This window comes from Dermacentor variabilis, chromosome 3 (genome assembly GCF_050947875.1).
Source record: "Dermacentor variabilis isolate Ectoservices chromosome 3, ASM5094787v1, whole genome shotgun sequence".
NCBI lineage: Eukaryota > Metazoa > Arthropoda > Arachnida > Ixodida > Ixodidae > Dermacentor > Dermacentor variabilis.
In genome coordinates, this window is record NC_134570.1 from 47644191 (window position 1) to 47664033 (window position 19843).

General features: G+C 43.7%; 1 protein-coding gene across 2 annotated transcripts in view; it reads left to right on the forward strand.

Moving 5' to 3' along the window:
* The first annotated feature begins 2492 nt into the window (after nucleotides 1–2492).
* Nucleotides 2493–19843, forward strand: part of rdgB (retinal degeneration B) — a 50539-nt gene continuing 33188 nt past the window's right edge. The window contains exons 1-5 of one of the 2 annotated variants that reach the window (XM_075684964.1): nucleotides 2493–3234; nucleotides 9828–9960; nucleotides 11668–11871; nucleotides 13693–13953; nucleotides 14771–14976. In XM_075684964.1, coding sequence (XP_075541079.1) covers nucleotides 3157–3234; nucleotides 9828–9960; nucleotides 11668–11871; nucleotides 13693–13953; nucleotides 14771–14976 — 882 coding nt within the window. In that variant the 5' untranslated portion in view covers nucleotides 2493–3156. The remainder of the gene's footprint in view (nucleotides 3235–9827; nucleotides 9961–11667; nucleotides 11872–13692; nucleotides 13954–14770; nucleotides 14977–19843) is intronic. The other variant, XM_075684965.1, reaches the window with a different exon arrangement.

Consider the following 19843-nt stretch of genomic DNA (forward strand, 5'->3'; position numbering starts at 1 on the left):
CACACACACACACACACACACACACACACACACACACACACACACACATATATATATATATATATATATATATATATATATATATATATATATATATATATATATATATATATATATATATATATATATATATATATATATATATACTGAATATTTTTGGCTGACCAGCCTTCGTCAGAGTACAATATATAAACGCCTTGCGAACGCATCCGCAATGAAACGCAGTACGGCTAAACATTATGTCACAGGGAGCTGTCTTCAGACACCCATTTGATGCATAATTTCGCGACAATATCGGTATAATATTTATTTCTTTTGATTGATTGATTGATTGATTGATTGATTGATTGATTGATTGATTGATTGATTGATTGATCGATCGATCGACCGATTAGTTGGTTGGTTGGTTGATTGATTAAGTTTAGCACCCAGGAGTGACACATGGACTATGATCGATAAGTGCCGTAGAGAAGAAATGCAAATCAATTTGGAGTTCATTAACGCAAACCTAATATTCCTACAGGAGCGCTTTTGTATTCCACCCGCGTTGGCATGCGGTTGCTGCAATTGGCCAGTCAAGTGTGCGACTTCGTGCTGGTCAGTAGAATAAAGGATTTTCGATCAGTTAAACACTTTCAAAAGTTTCGTACCAGGAAAAAAAAATTTGGCACAAATTTTTTTCTTACGGTGTCCCTTCAAGTCGCCATATTTTGATCATTTCTTGAAGAAACGTTCAGCCCACGCTTTCCTCAATGAACTGCACGCGCGAACTAAAAAAATTCCATGTTCATTCATCGTCCGTGTTCACAAGGAACAGTTCAACAGTTCAGCTGATTCTCCCTACAGCAGTGTGCTGCATTGAATGCAGGACTGATTTTGGACATTAGTAGTTAGCCCAAAACCGGTAGAAAAAAAAAGAAGAAGCGAGTAGTGAGTGTGCCGAGGGAAGCAAGGCGATGGGAGAGGGAAGAATGACGTAGACGACGGAGTGCACGACCGCCTGTGTACACGCTGACGTTGCGATACGGTTCCGCCGACGCGCAGGCACTGGACGGAATGCAAGCACGCGTAATCCGGGCTCCAGCCGACGACTGTCGATGGCGAGGACACTCGGTGAGAGAGAGATAAAAAAAAAAGAAAGAAGCAGCTCCCGTCGACGCACGCTCAGCCGTACGCTTACTTCGATGACGATGCGCGCGCGTGGACCGTGCGACGAACCGTTAGCGCAATGCGCTTTGGAAAGGTAGCTTTTCTGTTGGGCACGCGTGCTCTGCAACGAAGCCGTCTTTTCTTGCCGAAGCCTCTTTGACGCAGGCGCCTAGCTCTCTTTGCCTCTCTCTCGTTGCTACTTTATTGCATTCGGGAGTGCTGCAGCAGCTTCCAACAATTCCCTTTCTCGGCTCCCCGCTCTTTCTCGTAGTTTCTTCGGCAGTTTGGCGTATCACAGCGCCTAATGATGGATCAACTCTTGCCGGTGCGTTGTGTCTCCATCTTCCCTCACCGGTGATTGAAACCTAACAGTTCCTGCCGACATGGCACGCGATCCCCGTTTCTATCTTCCGTGGCAGAGAAGGGCTTCACGGCGGTCAAACAGGATTTGGCGTTCCGACCCGCACGCCGTTAGATTGCTTTTTTCGTTGCGTGTTTGTGCACAAGAGGCCTCTTTGTCCCCTTAAATTAGTGAAGTTTTGTGGCGACCTGACGAGGGGCAAGAAACGTGCAACACCGTGATGATACACTCAGTTACGATGAACGTGTTTGTATATTAAAGCAAATGGGACGAATAGCAGCGCGGTGTAATCATTTCTTTAGCTGAAGAAGGAAACTGGACTCGAAAAAAATGTATATAGATGTTGACTCGCGACGGAGTTTCATAGATACATGCATTTTTTGATTAAGTCATAGTGTGGCTGTCACCGTACTTAACGGTGAAGTATTTTTTTTTTTTTACAACGATAAAGCTAAAGCTGCAAAATTACGCATTTCACTTATTTGATACAACGATATTCAGCTGTTCGCTGCTTTCGGTCATGCACTCCAGTGCAATAATTTTTTTTTCCCAGCCTGAGGTGTCATTAAGTATGGGAAGCTACTCAAAGCCCTGACGGAAACATCACTTAAATGTCTAAAGAAATATTCCACAGTATGGAACCCTTTACCAGCTTATACGCGCTGAATCTTTGGAGGGAAAGAGGAATAGGATTGATTGCATTTCTCTAAGGAGCGGTGAATTGACCTCTGAAAGGACTCTTCTACGTTTTCAATCGCTCCTGCTTTATGCCCTTTTGCGTCTCCGGCAGTGCTTTACCGATGCGTAGCTGGCGTTCCTGGAAATAATCAAGAGAAGCAGGTGCGCATACGTGCTTGAAAAGGAGGATATGGTGCCGAATAGGTCAAAAGCCTGTGACGTCCGCGCCAACCCCGCCGCCTCTCCTTTGTGCTCTTCACTTTTCTGGCGGCTTTCGAAAATGTCAGGCGTGTGCTTCTATACTGACAACATAGTTTTCTCCCTTGCTTCGACGAGAACCAACTTAAAGTGCCTTTTTTTCTGCCTCGCTAAAACTGTTCTGGGTCCTCTTCCAACGGTAGCATGTGAGGAGAAAGAGCAACCGCACGAAAATGGAGGGCGAGCGCCTGGTGTCGTTCACGGCAGATGAGAGATAGGGCAAACGAAAACTGGGACGGCACACGGCCTGAAACAAACACATCGAAGCGCACCAGCGGGCCGCCGTTGCGGCGGCCACCGGAATCCGGACCGACGTCACGGACTACGCTTCGATGACGTCGTCTTTTAGCGACGGTGGCTCCATCATGCGGGGTCTTCTGTAAACAGATGTCGCAGCCATCGCAGCAGCAGCAGCAGTGGCTGCGAGCAGCCAAACAAGCTGTACAGCGCTAATCGCGTGAGCCAGTCTGTGTAGTACGCTGGCTTGTCGGATCGCTGTGCGGGGGGAGATGCCGCGACCGTCGTCCGTGTAGTATTGGCAGCATCGTCGGGTCGTCCGGCCAGCAGCGACGGATATGGGCGGCCCGCTGCGCAAGCCGGAGATAGTTTGCGGGTTCCAGAGACCGCCTGAACTGCTGGACCCGTGAGAGCAAGAGCCCTTTTGATTTCGGGCGCCGCTCGACACCGTCGGCCGTCGAGCGCGGCCCAACATGTTGCTCAAAGAATACAGGATCCCGCTGCCCTTGTCGGTCGAGGAGTACCGGGTGGCGCAGCTCTACATGATCGCCGTGAGTAGATTGCTTCCATTGCCTCTCACTTACGCACCGCCACTCGGCGTGCGCGCGATGCGACAGGTTGAGGCCCTGCGCCGATCTCCGCGCCGGAGACACCGACTGCAGTATATCGGGCGCCTCATGGCTTTCGCGGTGGTCGCCTAGCTACGGCAGCGATAGGTGCGGTGCTACGTAACTACTAGCCGCGATCTCCGATGTGGAGGCCGGCGGCCTCCCGTCACTACGATGCGTTTCGTTGGCGAATACGACCGGCGTTGATAGAACAAGGTGCGCATTTGACCGAGTGCGTGCCTGAAACGAAAGTGTGTGCCGGGTTTCGTTATCGCCTTCGCCGATAGGTCGCTTCTCTCTGCGCCAGCTCCACATGAGCGATCTCGTTCGCAGACTTAATTATGTAACCCCTTCCGTCAGGCTCTGACAGAGGTGCCGAAGGACACGGAGGTGCCTTTTCGGTTCGATGCAGCGAGTCGTAACCGCCGTGATGAGTGGATAGTGAGCTCGTACGGACGCCTCCGCGCTTCGGTGAACTCCCGCTCGAGCTGTCAAACCGTCGGGAGAGAGTTGCGGAGCGGCATTTCCTCTCAGCTTTAACGAATAATGTATTCCTGGCGATAATGCAGTGACATTTCGACGTCTCTCTACCCCTCGATCCTCCAGTAATTTCTTAAAACTAAAATTGTATGCGCACACCGTGTACGTGACGCACTTAGCTGTTGAATTTCTGCAAGTGTTCGTGCTTATATCTGCCGCATGCTGACGACATAAAAATATATATATATATATAGAGGCATGCTTACGTGATGCAGGACTGCTAGCTGAACGCGCGGCGCGTGGTCTTGTGTGTTTGCATGCGTGCAAATATTCTCTAATATATATATATATATATATCACCATTGTCAATTATATTTACGAGATGGTTCCTATTTTTTCCCTTTTCTGACTGTCCAATCTATAGCGCAAGTCTTGTTAGAATAGAATAGAATTTCGAGGCCTTGACCTTGGCTACGTATTAAAGCCATGAGAACACAATCGCTCAGTTTGTCGCGGGCATCCGTAGAAAGCGCCCAAGGACCCAAGTAGTAACAGGAGGGTTTAAAAAGGAATCTCGTTTGATGCAGAGTGACTTGTAAATAACAAGGCCTGTTCCTTGCCAAGTGGGCCGAGATAATGTAAACATGGGAATCTTTTGGACCCATGCTGAATCCCTGAGAAGGCGGCCTGGCCATGCCCAGAAAGATTTATTTATCCTTTCTTTTTTGTTTGCGTGTGTCCATGCGGCTGGAGCTGGTGAAACGCTTCAGAAATCGAGGAAGTTTACTGTGGAGCAAAAGAGAGCACAGGCACTGTTTGGACGTCGTATATAAACAGGCGTATTTTTGGAATGCGAGGTGGTGAGGTCACCCAGCTCCTCGTGGCATACATGCTTTTTTTCTTAAACATAATTCGGCCTTACAAGAGCAAACTGTATGTGCATTCTCATGTTAGCTAGCAGTATACTTTCAGGTTTGTACTAGGTTGCTTATAAATGAATGGGCATTGGAGGTCTACTGTATGGCTAACGCCTTTGCTGATACAGACACACTTGAGAGAAATCGCACAATTGCCAACATGTGTAATGTGGATTGCTGCCGCTTACAAAATGCCTTATTTGGTTTAGTTTACTTTTCCACCTCCGTCAATTAACCCATGGCCCTCAGTCCCCAGCAGCTGCAGAGCACCTGACCAAGGCAGCGGTCAAACCTGTAATGCAGCAGAGGGTGCTAAGGAACTCTGGATCCGGACAGGCCACCAATGGAAACTGACCCTGTCAACCTTTAACACCCGAACTCTGTCGAGTAAGACTAGCTTAGCAGGACTCTTCGAGGAAGTATCGGACATTGTTTGGGATATCATCATCCTTAGTGAGATTAGAAGAACTGGAGAGGCTTATACAGTGCTGTCTAACGGCCGTATCTTCTGCTATAGAAGTCTCCCAGATAAGAAGCAATATGGGGTAGGATTCCTAATCCATAAGGGCATAGCAGTCAACATTGACAAATTCTACAGCATTTGTGAGAGGGTAGCAGTAGTCGTAGTCAAACTTAATAAGAGGTATAGATTAAAGGTAGCATAGGCCTATGCTCCAACGTCCAGTCATGATGATGATGAAGTAGATCAGGTTTATGAAGATGTTCGATTAGCGATGAGAAAAGTGCAAACTCAGTATACTGTAGTAACGGGTGACTTCAATGCAAAAGTGGGGAAAAAGCAGGCTGGTGAACAAGGGATTGGCAACTATGGCATCAGTTCTAGGAACACTAGAGGAGAGATGCTGGTAGAATTCGCAGAAAGGAATGAGCTGTGAATAATGAGCACCTTTTTCAGGAAGCGTAGTAACAGAAAATGGACCTGAAAAAGCCCTAATGGTGAAAAAAGAAATGAAATTGATTCCATACTTTCTGCCGATTCCAGCATAATGCAGGATGTAGAAGTGTTACGTAGGGTAAAGTGCAGTGATCATAGGTTAGTGAGGGCTAGGAATCACCTCCATTTTAAGAGAGAAAGTGTTAAATTGGTCAAGAAGAAACAGGCCTACCTAGATGCAGTAAGGGTACAAGCAGACAAATTCAGGCTGGTGCGTGCAAACAAATATGCAGCCTCAGAACAGAGAGGTGAAGATGACATAGGGGTAATGAACGAAACCGTAAATAGGTTGGCATCAGAGGCAGCAATTGAAGTGGGAGGCAAGGCACCAAGGCAACCAGTAGGCAAGCCCTCCCAAGTAACTAATAACCTAATAAAGAAATGACAAAGAATGAAAGTGTCCAACTCAAGAGATCAGATAGAATTCGCGGAACTATCAAAACTGATCAACAAAGTGAAAATAAGAGATATTCAAAACTATAACGTGAGAAAGACTGAAGAAGCCGTAAAAAAATGGACGCAGCCTGAAATCAGTGAGAAGGAAACTTGGCGTAGGACAAACCAAGATGTATGCACTGAAAGATAAGCAGGGTAATATCATCAGCAATCTCGAAGATATCGTAAAAGCCGTGGAAAAATTCTATACTGACCTGTACAGTACCCAAAGGAGTCCGGATACCTCAATTAGAAGCAGTAAGGAACAGGATACAGAATATCCTCCTATAGCTAGCGATGAGGTCAGAAGGGCCTTGCAAGACATGAAACAAGGAAGATCGGCTGGAGAAGATGGAATAACAATCAGTTTAATAAAATATGGAGGAGACATAATGCTTGGAAAACTGGCGGCTCCTTATTCGAAGTGTCTTATCGACTGCAAGGGTTCCAGAAAACTGGAAGAATGCAAACATTATACTAATACACAATAAGGGAAACGTTAAAGAAATGAAAAATTATAGGCCCATTAGCTTCCTCCCATTATTATATAATATACTTACCAAAATAATCTCCAATAGAATAAGGGCAACACTGGACTTTAGTCAACCACGGGAACAGGCTGGCTTCAGGAAGGGATACTCTACAATGGATCACATCCACGTCATCAATCAGGTAATCGAGAAATCCGCAGAGTACAATCAGCCTCTCTATATAGCTTTTATAGATTACGAAAATGCATTTGATTCAGTAGAGATACAAGGAGTCACAGAGGCATTACGTAATCAAGAAGTACAAACTGCTTACGTAAATACCTTGGAAAATATCTACAGAGGTTCCGCAGCTACCTTAATTCTACACGTGAAAAGCAGGAAGGTACCTATAAAGGAAGGCGTCAGATAAGGAGACACAATCTCTCCAATGCTATTCAATGCGTGCTTGGAAGAAGCATTCAAGCTATTAAACTGGGAAGGCTTAGGAGTAAGGATAAACGGTGAATATCTGAGCAACCTTCGGTTTGCCGATGACGTTGTTCTATTTAGCAACAATGCAGACGAATTACAGCAAATGGTTGACGACCTTAACAGAGAGCGTGTGAGAGTGGGGTTGAAGATCAATATGTGGAAGACAAAGATAATGATGAATAGCCGGGCAAAGGAACAAGAGTTCAAGATCACCAGTCAGCCTCTAGAGTCAAGGAGTTCGTTTACCTAGGTCAAATAATAACAGGGAACCCCGATCATGAGAAGGAAATTCATAGTGAAGAATAAAAATGGGTTGGATCGCATATGGCAGACATTGTCAGCTCCTGACTGGAAGCTTACCATTATCATTGAAAAGGAAGGTGTACAATCAGTGCATTTTACCAGTGCTGGCATATGGGGCAGAAGCTTGGAGACTGACAAAGAAGCTTGAGAACAGGTTAAGGACCGCGCAAAGAGCGATGGAACGAAGAATGCTAGGCATAACATTAAGAGACAGAAAAAGAGCAATTGGAATCAGAGAGCAAACAGGTACAGCCGATATTCTAATTGGCATTAAGAGTAAAAAAAATAGAGCTGGGCAGGTCATGTAACGCACAGGTTAGATAACCAGTGGACGATTAGGGTTAGAGAATGGTTGCCAAGAGAAGGGAAGCGCAGTCGAGGACGGCAGAAAGAAGACCAGGTGGGGCGATGAAATTAGGAAATTCACAGGCGCTAGTTGGAATTCGCTGGCACAGGACAGGGGTAATTGGAGATCGCAGGGGGATGCCTTCATCCTGCAGTGGACATAAAATAGGCTGATGATGATAATGATGACTTTTCCACTATTGTCAAAAAAAAAAAGGCAGCATTGAATGCATAACACATTTTACCACTAATATTTTTGTCAGTTGGTTCGCAGTCTTATGAAAAAGCTGGTAAAGAACACGACCTAAATATTACACCATGTTACAGAAACTTAACTTTGCTTCTGTTGGAATTTATGTATTGGTAGAAGAAGCACTTGCTACGCAGGGTGGCTAATTGGTCTGATTTGGTGGACGGTGGACTGAGTAATTTTCTCGGTGTAGCGGTGTTGTCAACTGGAATGGGAATTTCACTGTATCTTCACCTTGGCGAATATGGCATATTAAGAGGCCAATTAGAGGGGATAGTTGGTTCATGTTAATTTGATCATGGGTTGACTTGAAGAGAGTACACCATTAACAGAAACAGAAACACAAGTGTATAGGACAAAACACAAGTAGTGTCTATATACTGCACACTGTGATGCTGAACTTGTCTGAATATCTCAAGTCACTATTCACCAAAAATTAAATTGCTACAATGGGAAATGAGCAGTTTGGACACCACTGGAGTGACTATTTGGATTTACTTTTTTTATAGCCCCCGCTCAAGGCTTTCTAATGCATTGAACAAGTTTAATTCATCTATGTACAAAAATTTTCTCTGCAATGTAAGTTACAGTTATATGAACCTTCTCCTCGTCATAGTATATTTCGGATCATTCAGTCTGTTGTTAAATTTTTGCCTCTACAAACGTTTGCTTTCCGAAGTACATGTACAAAGGCAGTAACCGGTACTAAACTATGACTCACCATGGCCTTAATGGTCGCCAGCCACCATGCTGAGTTTGAGTTGGAATGATCGTTTGACTGCTTTGTATTCATAGCCACAGCCCAGTCGCACCAGCTCTTAATATCTCTGTCAGAGCTACAGCTGTGGCCAGAAGCCAGTCATGTGTCGGGGTATTGTTCACTTAGAGCCCACAGCCATTTCCTGACAGTACAATGTCCCAAAATAACCTCATCATCACTACCCTGGCATATTCATTATGCTTGTACAACCTTCACTATATTTTATGTGAAAGCATAGCAGAAGGTAGCGTATGTTCCTTTTTTTTTTTTATGCATTTAGGGGTGTGCACGCTTTTGAGCTCTGCACAGTATATGTCTTTACATGCACTTGTTCACTATCTTTAACTTTTCTTAACGATAAGCAAGCTGCTATGTGTGCGCTTTGCTCAAGTTAACTTGGACACTGATAGTTCGAGTGTTAGTGTAATCTGCAAGTACACTGATATGTCTGATAACTTAATGAATAGCAGCTTGTACTGTTTAAGATAGATTAATATGTAATATTCTTATGTGCTGTAATTTTGTTTCTTCTGTCAACCTTTGCATGTTGGTTATTTGCACATACTATTCAGAGATTGTGACCTCAGTGGCTGCGGCATTTTGTTGTTGAGCACGAGGTCATGGGTTCGATTCCCGGCCACAGCAGCTGCATTTCGATGAGGCCAAAGTATGTGCGCCACCGTTTCGTGGCAGCACAAGGCACCATATTCTAGAGGAGTAGTTACTTCAAGCACGTTTATTCAGACGCCTGAGGCTGGTGAATCGACAACAGCACTGTCATTGAAAACGTACTGTGGTCTAAAAACAATATTTCTTTTAGTCTCCGCTGTACCAAACTTGTTGCCTGTAGTGTTCTACATTCAAAAGTAAATCATCCTGAATAAAACATGTAGGAATGTACCCCAGAAATGGTGTGTGCTCACGGCAAGCTAAAAGAAGTGTGCAACCCTCCCTCACTTTGCCGTGATGGGCAGGTTTTTACTGACCTAAAGTTTACAGGTTTGCAAGTTGGTAAAGAGCTTAGGCAACCCTAAACCTACATCAAACACAATCAAAATCATCTATCAGAATCGTAGGTAAATCGTCAAATGGGTAATTGCTGGCATTCTTGGTGCATTCTGATGTGCAGAAAAAGAGTCGCGAAGAAAGCAAAGGAGTCGGCAGCGGTGTTGAAATCATGGTGAATGAGCCATACACTGATGGACCAGGAGGCTCAGGGCAATACACACACAAGATTTACCACATTGGAAGCCACTTGCCTGGTAAGTCATCATGTCTTGCCTTCTTCTGTGTATGTACTCGTGTGCCTTGTGTGTGAAGCAGTCGTCAAATGATTTCCCTCTGTTCAGTCCAAGGTTGTATTGTGATTTTGACGTGGTGGTGGCAGATTTTAGCTACAAGTGGACTTAAATTGGTGACAGAGGCTGGCAATTGCTTTGCCTGAGCATCTCTTGAAATGTAACTGGGCTCTTAAAAGGTTATGAATGCGAGCTAGTTGGTACGAATCCCTCTGTGAAAAACAGCATGAAATAACATAGACAAGGGAGGAACACATTACGAGTGCTGACTGCCACCTACTTAGGTTTATTGTGCTCATATATTACCTATCATAAAGGTATATTTGTGTATGAGCACAATAAACCCAAGTAGCTGGCAGTCAGCGCTTGTCCTGTGTTGCTCCCTTCTCCGTGTTTATTTTGTGCTGTTTTTCACTCATGGTCACTTGAGTATGTCATAAATGCTACCACATGTCCAGCAGGTCAGTGTCTCTTATTAAAATGCAAGGGAAGCTTCATGGCAGATTATAATTGACCTATCTGAAAACACAACATGTTCTAAGCATTTATGCGGAAGGCCTTTTTTGTGTGGATACGCAAGAAGAGGGTCCCTTCTATCACACTAGCTTGGGCATGGCCACAGAAAGTGTTTAATATCTGCTGTCTTGTTACATGAGAAAGGCAGTGGAAAATGGCTAGACCTTTAATACAGAGGCTGCATTCTATGTCTCCTTGTACTTGCCTTTGCCTTATTGTATTTCTTTGTCCTTCACTGACGCTTTCTGATTTTCACCAGTGCACATGCTACCTCTAAGTTGCTTTTGTGGTGCTCACAACTGGTGATTCTGGTGCAATAGCACTGCCATCGTATTTGAGAAATAATGGAATGATTATGAAAGAGTGAGTAACTCGGAGCTTGAGTGCTTTTGGATTCCATTTGCTGCTCGTAACATACGCATGGAGGCGAAAATTTCACCTCCATGGACGTACCCAGGTCCATGGAGGTGAAAACTCTGTCAGCTTCCTGAGGAAATAGGTTGGTGTGAAGTTTAAAGTAAACAAGCCATTTTTGGATGCAGAATTAAGCACGTTCATAAGATCTCTCCATTTTCCTTTGCCTGTGCATTGGTGCATATGGTCTCGCCCAACTGCTGTTGGGTTGCTGATGATAAAGCGTGTTGGAAACCATATGGTGACACATTTCGTAGCCTAGTAGCCACATTTCAGTGCGTGCAAATTTACTATGCAGTATGCTTTCTACAGTAATTTTCATTTCAAGGTGCTGATGTTGGTTTTTGCTCAATGATATTGACAATCCTATGACTGACATGCTGAAAAACAGGGCCGACAACTTGATTAAAACTTTGCTTTAATTGGGTTAGTGAGTTAATCTTGTAGGTATAGGCAGGACAGCACGCAGAAAGCATGAACAAGGAAGGAATGCGTAGTACAGGATGGGTGCAGGAGAGCTGCTGTAGCCTATACAGATGACTGGACAACATCAATTAAGGCAGACAATGTCATGTGTTTTACGTTGACATTTGTTATGCTGTTGTCTGCGTGGGCTTTAGAATGTCGACCTTGAATCGACTACTTCAACTTCATCTGCTCGTGCAGTTGTTCAACACTGTCTTGATTTCTTATTGTGTGCACACTTTTTGTTCTAACCACATGGTGTGGCTTCTCTTGCAGGCTGGTTCAAGGCTCTGCTTCCGAAATCAGCCTTGACTGTGGAAGAGGAAGCATGGAATGCATACCCCTACACCAAGACTCGCTACACATGCCCATTCATTGAGCGCTTCTACCTTGAAATTGAGACCAAGTACTTTGCTGATGCTGGTGAACAGGAAAATGTGTTTGAGTTGTCTGGAGCAGAACTACGCAACTTGCAAGTTGGTGAGTGGCTGACCGACGCCTTTGAAATTTTTCGTGTGTTTACATTTTATGTTGGACTTTTAGCACTGCACAAACTTCAGTATGAACATTTTATGCTACTTTCCCCTTCTCGTAAACATAAAAAGTTCTTAAAAAGTAGGCTAGGTCACAATGTTTCACAAGCTGTAGTTGGCTGGTCTACAGAAGTCCGTACTAAGAGGGTTTTTGGGGAGGTATCCAAAGGATGGTGTATGGGGGTGTGCCCTAGGAGCACATTGTGGCTCAGTATTCTGTATCTAAGGGTGTTAAATGTTTGGCGAGGCTTTTTTGAGGATCTATCTGTGTAGCATGCGAAGGCACTAAGGCCAGGCACTACTTGCAATGTACTAGCTTGCAAGCAGTTGGCTTGTTTCTGCTCCATGTTGACAATGTTATCAATGTTATTTGAATTCGAGCATTGTGCACAGGACGTGCGTAAAAGCTGGCAACTTCAGACATCGGGCATAGCTCTTTCTATATGTATCAAGCACAGTGTCGCTATGCTACTACCATCCTTGGTCAAGTATGGTCCAATTAGTTTTGTCTATAATGAAAGCATTCCATGTGATTCTCTAGTACAGAGGATGTGAATATTATAATTCACTCAGAAGCTTCACTACCGGTTGGCACATTTCAGATAGTATTACAAACGCTCATTGGAACAGTACTTGACTTAAATGCAGCCATTTGATATAGGACACAGCATTCCCATCTTACAACAACCCAGTTACTGTTGTAACTATACTCAATTGTTTTTAAAACGAACAGCAATGGTTAGGCAGTCATGATAGCTTTACGGGAAGAACTTAGTATAATGGCCAGAAAATATATGTTAATTTTCTTATCAGGTTCTAATGTCCACAATTTTCTTGTTTACCAACTTTACAGTTCTGCACTTTGTGTAAAGAAACCTTGCTTGTTCTTTCACCGTATTAATAAATGCTGGGTTTCCTGGATGGTATAAAAGTATTGCATCTTATGTCAGTCTCATATACAGCATGTACACATGCAAAGCTGTATGTAGCTAATATGTTTCTCTAATTTTTAGGCTGTGCAATTGGCTGGTGTTGTTTTCTTTCTCCACCTTCATATTGTTACGAGATTTTATGTGCTTACTTAATTCTATGCCCCCCTTACTCAATGCCCCATGTAGGGGCCTTGTGAGGCATTTTACAAGTAAATAAATAAATAAATAAATAAAAAGGTTTGTTCATTACACAAGGCCATGTAAATTCTGGAGATGGTCACCTCCCAAGCTGGCAGAGTAATTGACTGAAGCATGTTTGTTTATTTATTTATTTATTTACTTGCTTTCTTTGTTTATTTATTTATATTCCTCCCAGGCTTCATATGCCAGGGCCGCTATCTTGTATGCATTCGAAAAGCCGACGTTCAGTTTTGCTTCACACGACTGGCCTAGATTGGCCTAGGCCGCAATATCGGCGTGGCCTGGGCAATCGTATGAGATGAAACCGGACGTCATCTTTTCGAATGCGTGCAAGATAGCGGTCCAGCATTGAGTGAGGAGAAGGGTACAAAGAATTATTAAAATGCAGTCACATACATACAATATATGAATGCAAAGAAAGTAGCGGTTATGCAGTGGCTATTAACCTAGTACATTATAATAATTATTGGCCTTACTCTTACGTACCATAGAGTAGTTACAATCATTAACACATAAATGAAGGAAAAAGAATTGGTGAATTATAGCAGGATTAGTGACTGGTGATGTGACACGGCAACCAGGAAATATCTGGGCTTCTACAAACTTCCAAAACAAAGAAATTTGTGATACTGCAGACCTTATCGACGTGGTTAAGGACCAACTAACTGGCTCAGACTATGTGCGTGAGGAGGACCCAAAGCTGTACATCTCGGCCAAGACGTCACGAGGGCCCCTGGACGATGACTGGATTCAGGCCTACCTTGACCACCGGCAGCTGGGGACACCGGCGCCTCCACCTGGCAATGGGATCATCATGTGTGCCTACAAGCTCTGCCGGGTGGAATTCCGCTACTGGGGCATGCAAAGCAAGATTGAAAAGTTCATCCACGACGTAGGTCAGTGCCCATTGTAGTCACTGCAGTGTCACTTTTACAGATGACAAACTGGAAAGTTAGAGCAAGCACTGAAGGTTGTTTCATCGTCTTTGAATGGATGGATGAAATGTGACGAAGTAGAAGCATATTGTGCTACTTCTGGGATGGGCAATGAATCCATGAAATGGTTGACACTGTACACCTCGCCACTTACACACGCACACACGCAAAAAAAAAAATGGGCAGATGTGGGGAAAGAAAGAAAGAAGAGGGAGTGTGAAAGAACTTGAGAAACAAGTTAAGGAGATCTGTGCAATTATTAACAGCTATACATCATAGGCAAATAACAACCTCCAGTATAATTCAACACTCTTTCACCTTATTGATAGTTTACAACTGCCTCTTGAACCATGCCACAGTGTGGTGAGTAACAGTGGTGCACTTGTTTACCTTCACTAAAGAAATCCGTGGCAGTAATGCAACTATAAGGGTGAGCTAGGTGGCGGGAGTTTTGGATGCAAACAGTGCTAAAAATAGAGATGCAAAACACAAATGGGTTGCAGCGCGGCATCTTGTATCCTCTTGTTCTGTGTGCTGTTTTTATAACTCTGCTTGCTTCCACAATCCATGGCATTATGCTAGGCCCTTGCTATTCGCGACACAAGAAACCTGTGGGTGCAACAGTCCCGTGAGGTGTGAGGGGCTTTGAGGCACAGACAGAAAGTCAGTAGAATGGTGCCAAGTGCAGTATGAATGGCTACTTACTGTGGAACATCTAACCCAAATGTCCCCAAGCATCACGTGATATGGCACCTATGTATTCACTTCCGTGCTGCAGCACTCCGAAAGACGATGCTGCGGGCTCACCGGCAGGCGTGGGCCTGGCAGGACGAGTGGGTAGGGCTCACTATGGAGGACATCCGGCAGATTGAGCGCGAGACCCAGGAAGCCCTGGCGCGCAAGATGGCCGCCGACCAGGTCAGCGAGGAAGGGGATGAGGACGAGGCCCTGGCCCACTCCTGCTCGGCTGCCTCCATGTCCAAGGTGGGCGCTGCCTCCTCCTGAGGTGGAAAACATGCACCGCTGCTGCCCCCGCACTCCAGCTGCCGTCACCCTTCCCCCCAAACCCACCTCTCCGCACTCATCCTTACTCAGGCCTGCTGAGTGCCAAAAGCGCCAACGTTAACAGAATGGCAAATTTGTTGCAAGTGTTGTGTGGAAAGTACTGTTTCTGTTGTTCTGGATGGTTTAGTGGTGTGCCTTTCGTCTTTTCAAACTGACCCATCGTTTCCACAAGCTTGGGCCAGTGGATAAAAATGGGCTGAAGAGGAGGAATTTGCCCCCACATGCTCGGTCAATGGTTCGGCCTCTCAAGACCGCTACAATAAAGTTGTGCATTTTGTAACTGTACCTAGTAGCCCACAGTTCATTTCAGCTCACTGAAGACGCTGGAAACCAAGACAAACCAACTACGTGATAACATTGTTTAAGTAAAGAATGCAACTAGAATACTGTTACTGTTGGAATTCCTATCGAAACCTTGTATAACACTGAATATGTTAGCCAGCGGAATCATTACTCGAACATGGAATGCAATCTTCCGTGGTAAAACGGGTCTGCCGTTCGAAACATGATGCTCTTTGAATGTAAGTGCGATTTGGCTAAGATGAGGCTCAGCTGTATAAGCTTCTAACAGATTCTTATGTGTTTTGTGTGAACAGGGAATGCATATTGGCTTTGAAGACTTAATCTCATTGCAAGATGGGGTTAGTGACTGCACTATCGTCCTTTCTGGCAACTGTTGAGGGTTTGCTGATGATGTTTGGTCATACTTAAGGGCAATGACGTTCTCCAGTAAAAATAGTGGTGGAAATTTCTGATGAAAATGTTTATTATATGTGCAATGCATGGCTTGGATGTGCCTGCGGCAGCTAACACAACGCCACGGTAAGGTTCAACCTGTTCACCTCACTGCATAGAGGTTGCATCTAACATGGTTCTTGTTATACTACTTCAGTTTTAAACAAGTGACGCATGTCAGGTAGAACTGCAGCTCAGAATTATTCTGACCAACAGCACCTCTGCCGCACTAGATCTGACCACTTTGAGCCCTAGCACAACATGTTTGGGCTGAATTTGCCTACCCTAGTCTGACAGAAGCAAGGTATTCAGTAAGCGCAACTTCTCCTTTGTTTTGCTGGTCCCGTCCGATTGTGTGGCATGTTTTTGGTTGTTCAGGCATGATTGGGCATTTTTATAATTCACTGCCCAAGACACGCGGACACTTTTGATCATGGTAAGTCCCGATTGGGCTCGACAGCAATTGTTAATGCCTGTGTGACACCGGTATTACTCACTCTGGCAGGTTTGTGCAGAGGGCACTGCTCTTGTCATGTGGGTTGTGTCTTGTCGTGTGTTGTGTGTATGTGAATGTTGCAACATTCAGAAAGTGAAAGGAAATGTGCATGTAAACCATCGTAAATAACTGCATACAATGTTGTTGACGTCTTTATGAAAGTGATCTGGAACCATCGTTAGCACAAATCAAAGCTCTAGAAACAAGCTTGTTTTATACATTCAGTCATCACTGTTTTCACAGCTGCTTCCTGTTGAGCATGCTGCAGCTTAATGACAACGTGGAGTATTTATACAAATTTTGCACTTATCTTGTGGATTCGAAGCAAAAAAGAAGAATGATGCACTTTTGTAATGCTGCACCTAAAGATAAAATTTTCATATTGCGCCCATCTCCACATTATGAATTTTTAATGCTGATTACACACGTAAGTACAGCACTCTGTAGGGTGCAGTTTCTTTGCATTAGCCGTCCCCTTGCCATAGCATTCCCGACTGCGAGACCCTTCTTTTACTGTGTTTGTCTTGATATACAAGACATTTGTGCTGCCTCATCTTCCTTTGTTTGTTTGTTTCTGTTTTCTAGTCTTCAGGTGATAGACTGATTTTTCAGCTCCTGTGTTTGCTGAATGTAAATTCATGATTACATGCATTGGAACGATTCATGCCCTATCACAGTCTAGCTGACGTTTGTGTATTGTCAGTGAAGGGTTTATTCTTCACCACATTATCATGTTTTCCTAGAAGAGCTTGTTTTAATTTATCTATCTGCGAAGTCCTCAAACTCACTTTAAATCATCTTAAAATTCCTAGAACTTGTTCCAGCTTACTTATCTCAAATTCCAAGAACTCGTTGGTGTTTGACCTGGCTAGCTAGAAATGGCTAGCTTACACATATTGGAATGCTTAAGGTGAATAAAAAGGCAGTTCAGAGATTCATGTAGGTGCTGCGGCATTAATTGCTTGATGTCTGTATTTTTGTTAATGTGAGGTTGCAAACAATTCGTCTAAAAATATTTCAAATCTTGGAATTTTCAGTGCGCTTATTCAAGGTGGAGCTGTAATCATAATTGTTACACCATTTGTAGTAAGCCTTATGGTTTCATTTATTTGTTTGTTTTAATGTGAAAGATGCTTGTTTTCACCAGAGTATGTTCTGCTACTTGTGACCACGTATACGTATGACCAGGTATTTAAGTGTGAAAGGTCATGGTTAGTCATTTTTTTCACAGGTTGTAATTCAGCAAAAAGTATGGTTGTGTACAAGGGGTCTTTTCCTTCCCTATTTTATATGTTGCGTGCAATATGTAAAGGTTCTTGCATTCTTCTTATTTTGCATTGTTTTCTATGGCTCCGAATTGTATAAACCGACTACCAGATCCTCGTCTTCTTTCTTTGTCTTGACATTTCTTGGGGATGACTTGAGACTATGGGAGAGTCATCATTAACCCTAACTCCTCTTTGGGCTGTTTTTGTTCCTGTACCTCTCCTGTAGTGCTGCGTTGGCACAGGGTACTCCCAGGGTATCAGCTGTGGTTGTTTTCCACTATGATGCCTCCCCCCCCCCTTTCTTTTTTCTCTAATTTGGAGTGTTGTCATTGCAGCCTATTTTTTTATTTCTTTAGAATTTTGTTAGCTGCTATTGGTAAAGCAGCTCGCTGTGTACTTGTACTGTTACTACTTCTATGAAGGTGTGTTCCTAAACATAGCTCTATATTGTGATACCAGCCCAAAATTTGTGTCCACTGTAGTATTCATATTTTTTTTTATTACACGCACTTTGCAGCACCACATATTCTTTAGCTGCACTAGACTTTTATACTTTGTTCCTGCATACTGTTGAGCGTCATTTTTAAAGTTATTTCCTTCATTCTCGTGTTACATTTAAGTTGCTAGCAATGCGAAAAGGGCTCTGGTGTGTTGATCCACTTGGCTTTCCACAAATTCCCAATAATATTGTCACTCTTCGTTGCACCTTATGCAGCTCTACGCTGTGAAGTCCTTACTGCTTACGTCCTTGGTGTGAGGCTAGGCTCTCCCTAGTATTGCTGCATAATATTGTATGACATGTTCTGGTACATTGGGCAAAGTGAAAACGGGCATAAAGAGCATGGGAAGCAAGTACTGTTTGGGAAAGTAGTTCGACGATCGTGGGAGCTGGGCAAACGTTGAATTTTCTCAGACCACAAGCACACATCCTGTAATTATACAAATAGCTCAAGGGTGTAGAGTTGTCGAGTGACACAAACGAATAGAAAACCAAACACACATGAGCACTCTAAGCACATCCGTTTGTTTTTTGCACATCTGTCTGTTATGCTAGCACTGTCTTTAAGAAGGCACGTCTCAGAAGGGCTCCATTATAGAAGGGCTCCATATTGTTTGTAATGTCCATTCGCTCATCTGACTGTCATGTTTGGTTTATAGATAAAACATTTTCCCCCTGATTTAGGTACATCTATGGAAAGGGTAAAATTGTCACCCAGCAGACAGTAGCATGTAGCACGAAGCTACAGAGGAAGCCCACATGGGCTTTTCAGAAAAAAAAAAGCATTGCAATTGAAGAAAATTTCCTCTTGGCTTTTGACGCATCTTATGCCTTGCGAATTTTCACACAACTAATTTGCCATATTCATTGTTCTTGTGCTTTGAGGTATTTATTTGACCTTGCTCCATGACCTGCTAACCTTCTGGTTAGATCAGATGGTAGAGCAACCACCGCAAAAAGGCGCTTATCTTGGGTTCGATGCCCGAACCAGGACGCAGTGTTCTTGTGCTGCAAAGCTTTCTTTCTGATTCTGAGAAGCCTGTGTTGGTTTCCTTTGTAGCTTAAATCTACTGTTGGGGGGATGACAGTTTTCCCCATTTTACCCATTAATGAATCTTCTTCCATCTTATGGATTTTTGCAGAACTGATTTGCCAGTTTTCTATGCATGTGTTGTATCTGATTGTTCATGGTCTTCTATCAGGTTTAGGTACAAGCCATGGTTTTTAATATGCATATTATATCATGTTATCAGGGTTATTGTCATCACCTCAGTGAACTTGCTTAGCTTCAGCTGTGTGTGTTTGTGTAGGCTTCGAGAAAGTTAACTTCATTTGTGGCTCCCGTGGTCTGCCACCATCCATGATTCTGCAGTCGTCAAAAAAAGAAAGTTAGTACACGTGTGGGGACTCTATGCTTGCATTAAAGCATGACTCGTGAGTTATCTGTTTTGGCCAGCTGCATGTTCTATGGAATTCTGCATTCTGGTGGCTCTCTGAATGTTGTGGCATGTTTCAACCACTGCATAGGGAATGTCAGTTTGAAACTGCCTTTCTCCTAACACCCTTTAGTATTATGAGTAAAGTCTTTTCTTTTTCTGCTTTAGGTTTAAAGTGTCATAAGCTAGTGAAATGTTCGTGCCGTTAGGTGTATCTTTTTCTTTGTTCTTTGTGTATCCTGCCTTGCTTTTCTAGAGAACTCCTTTGAAATCTTTTTTTCTGGTGCAGTTACTTAACTAATCATTTGCAACTTGTAAAATGTATTTGCTGTGATTTTCCTCTTCCTGCTTG